Consider the following 4,151-nt stretch of genomic DNA (forward strand, 5'->3'; position numbering starts at 1 on the left):
GATCTTAAACCCACGAAACATGGTGGCAGCGGTGGGATCTGTCTAACTTTTCCGATGCCGAACAATATGCATGTTACGCCAATCGAGGCGTACGATTTTTCGTCCGACTTCCCGAAATGGCTCACTCGCTTCGAGCGTTACCGAGTGTTATCGGGCCTCCTCACAAAAAGCCCGGAGGAGCAAGTGTGCGCTCTCCTCTACTCGATGGGACCTCAAGCTGAGGATATTTTCGATTCTTTTGGGCTATCACCTGACGATGCCAAAATCTACGCCACTGTGGTTGACCGGTTCAAAAGTTACTTCGTACCGAAAGCGAACGTGATCTATGAGCGAGCGGTTTTCAACCGAAGAACCCAACAAGTAGGAGAAGCAGTTGAAACTTTCATAACGGATCTTCATAAGCTGAGTCAACGATGCAATTACGGTCCACTTCGTGATGAATTGATAAGAGACCAAATCGTCATCGGTGTCCTCGACCGTGAATTGAGTGAGATGTTACAGCTTGATGGTGATTTGACGTTGGCGACTGCGACGACCAAAGTGAAACAATACGAAACGGTCAAACGACAACAAGAAACGTTGTTTCGTCCAAATCAAGCTGTGGAAGAACCCTCCATTGATCAAGTGAGGTTCGACCGACAAACCAATAGAAATCCCGGACATTCCCGTACTAATCGATTTTCTCGTTCCAGACACGAGTCATGTTATTGGTGTGGCTATAATGTTTCCCACACACGTGCAGATTGTCCAGCTAAGAATGCAAAATGTTTGAACTGCGGGAAACCTGGCCATTTTAAAGTTGTATGTAAACAGAAAATGGTCAAAATTGTTAACAACAATTCTGAACGTACGGAAGATAACTCTGTATTACAAGTCGATGTCCCAATCCCAAAAGATAATTATGATGAATGGGAAATAACAATCAAAGTCAACGGAGTTGATGTCAACTTTCAGATTGATAGTGGCGCAGATGTAACTGTCCTGCCTTCTACATTGTTAAAGAAAGGTTTCGAAAACCTCAGACCGTCTAATCAACCTCTCTTTGCTGCTGGTCACACGAAACTCAATGTTGTTGGTTGCAAAGAAGTTACTCTGGAATATGATAATCAAATTCATACTCAAACGGTATATTTCATTTCTGGGCTATCTCGAGCCTTGCTTGGCAAACCAGCTATTCGTACATTGGGATTGTTCCAGAGAATACATGAAATTGGCTTTTCAAAACAAATTCCATGGAAAAAACTCTATGCTGACAGTTTTGACAAATTGGGCTCCATTGATGGTGAATACAAGATTGAGCTCAATGACGATGCAAAACCATATGCAATCACTACTCCACGAACAATTTCAATTCCTTTACGACCTCAAATTGAATCTGAACTCAACCGCATGGTAGCGGAAGGTGTTATTGAACCAGTTGATTATGCGACTGATTGGTGTTCTCCCATGGTGGTGGTCCCGAAGAAGAACAATACGGTGCGTATTTGTGTAGATCTAACAAGATTAAATGACAATATCAAACGTCAGACTCATCCATTACCGAGAATTGATCAAGAACTGGGACTTATTAGTGGTGCACATGTAACTGTCCTGCCTTCTACATTGTTAAAGAATGGTTTCGAAAACCTCAGACCGTCTAATCCTTCACGTTCGTGAACCTAAATGCCACAAAGGACATTTAGGTATGAACAAAGCCAAATTGCGAGCTCAAAATGCAGTGTGGTGGCCAAATATGTTGCGAGATATAGAAGACTTTATTAAAAACTGTCCTGTTTGTGTTCGATTTGCTAACAATCCACATGAACCTTTGTTGCCAACAGAACTTCCTGACCGACCTTGGCAAATTGTTTCCTGTGATTTGTTTAAACAGAATAATCGATGGTACTTGGTGGCTTCTGATTTGTATTCCCGGTATTTCGAATTAGCTCCTCTGAACAATTGTACTTCAAATGAAATTATCAACAAGCTGAAAGCTTGTTTTTCACGTTATGGAATTCCAGAAGTATTACGCGCTGACTCTGCCGCTCAGTTCCTAACTCCAGAGTTTAGAAAATTCTCTGACCAATATTCTATTCACGTTAATGTTTCAAGCCCTTATCATCATCAAGGTAATGGTGCAGCAGAGGCTTGTGTCAAAATCGCAAAAACATTAATGAACAAAAATGAAACGGAAGACTCCAGTCTAGCTATGCTATGCTACAGGAATACTCCAATTCCAGGCTTACACAAAAGCCCGGCTGAATTGATGTTCGGGAGAAGACTAAGAGATGTTCTCCCTACACATGGAATGAACTTGAAACACAATAGTCATGATGATGCTTCATTTCGAATCAGAGATCAACAGAGAAAGTCCAAGTACAAAGAGAACTATGATCGACGACATGGTGTTCGAGAGCTTCCAAAACTCAACATTGGTGACAAGGTTTGGATCACGGATCTCAAACGAAATGGAATTGTTGAAGGAACAGCAGGGGTACGCTCTTATTGGATAAGAGTTGGTCCTCGAGTATTGAGAAGAAACAGATACTCCTTGAAGCCCTTGCCGAATGTCCAGAAAAGCGATGGAAACTGTTCAAATCCAATTCGTTCTCGTGTTTTTAGAAATTCACTGTTTTGGCGATCATCTCCTACACAAAGTGGACAGGATCGTCATGAAGAGGTGTTGGAATATGAAGGTTCGAAAATTGATGAAACATCTGACATTGAAGAAGAAACTTTGGAAAATGACACCTCTGAAATGTCCAAAACTGGTTATTCAAGTTCCACAAGTCAGGAGCCGAATCTTCCTCGCACAAGTCGTTATGGCAGACCATTACGTGCTCCGGACCGGTATTCTCCAAGCTTTTGAGGGGGGATGTTTAATAGTGGCTAACTCGCCAGCTGGGTTCCGGATTTTTGTGGTCAATGAGTTTTGGGAACTAATAAAGTCAGTTTAATTTTTGCACTGGACCACACAGCACAGAAGTTTTTCTCTTGCGATCTTAAACCCACGAAACATTTAACACCCTATACCCCATAGATCTATCATATATCTATCACCCATGATAACAATGGGGTTGAGTGGATTAGAACACATGCCTTCAGGCACACTACATTTGTCAGAGGTCTAGGAGTCTAGGTTTACCTCGCCCTTCTACAGCTTAACTCCATACACAAAAAGCCCAATCCGAGGCTTAGGTGTAGGGGCTAGACAGCTCTAAAGGATGGGTTAAGCTTCTATTATAAAATCACGACATACGCATTTTAATCTAAATTGCCACGAGAACTTCTTCCTTAACTTTTATCAACTGTACTTATTCATGCCTACTTTCTCTCTCCATCGGACCCATCTAATTTCTTATCAATCATATAAAATAACATATCATAACATAATAATAACTACCAATCACTAAACAACAAATACAAGGCTAAAAGTATTCTCAACAAGTCCCCAGCTCTCTTATACTACACTCAGATCCGTGCACCAAGCCCACCAGGCACTACAGACCTTTTCAACAATATATTAACTCTTAGGGTCCCACGCAAGTCATCTGGATCTATGACTCAAAACCCATATCTAACTTTAAAACTACTCATACGAACAAGATTCTTCTCACACCGAGCCAATTCACCTTATATATCGACGAAATATAAAGATAAAGCTAACCACAAACCACATACACATTCGTCCTTCCCGGAGAAGTGTCGAAAACACACATACAAATACACCCACGCTCCACCAACCATAGACCTTCATACTAGACATTAGCATGTTAACCAAGCGGAGGAAAGGGATTAGATAAAGGGTCAACATACTCACGCACACTACAAAACGGTGTCAGCAATCAACTTACCCCAACGGCGGTCGCGCGCAAACCCCATACGATGAGCTACAGGCCAGTGCTCAAGTGCGGATTGATGCGTACTGATCCTAGGCTTTTTTTATAAACGGGAGCAGCAGAACATTCTCCGCTCTGAGCCTACCTCTAGAGACCGACGCGTTCTATAGGTAAGATTCAGCCCTCCCAAACGAGAGCCTCATATTTGAACACACACCAGAAACAAAAACAACAAAAAAAACAAAAAATGTTATAAAAAGTAGTCATCTTTCAAACACTGAAAAAAAGCGTTATAATATAGCTAACCTACGAGGTTACCTCTTAATACATAAG

General features: G+C 41.7%; 1 protein-coding gene across 1 annotated transcript in view; it reads left to right on the top strand.

Annotated features, from left to right (window-relative positions):
* Positions 1–2,957, top strand: part of LOC103518504 (uncharacterized protein K02A2.6-like) — a 17,225-nt gene extending 14,268 nt beyond the window's left edge. Inside the window, exon 3 of the mRNA XM_008483572.3 lies at positions 1,677–2,957. Within this exon, the coding sequence (XP_008481794.1) occupies positions 1,677–2,848 (1,172 nt within the window). The 3' untranslated portion in view covers positions 2,849–2,957. The remainder of the gene's footprint in view (positions 1–1,676) is intronic.
* Positions 2,958–4,151: the final 1,194 nt, after the last annotated feature.

Source organism: Diaphorina citri, unplaced genomic scaffold, assembly GCF_000475195.1.
Source record: "Diaphorina citri unplaced genomic scaffold, Diaci psyllid genome assembly version 1.1 scaffold2218, whole genome shotgun sequence".
Taxonomy (NCBI): Eukaryota; Metazoa; Arthropoda; class Insecta; order Hemiptera; family Psyllidae; genus Diaphorina; species Diaphorina citri.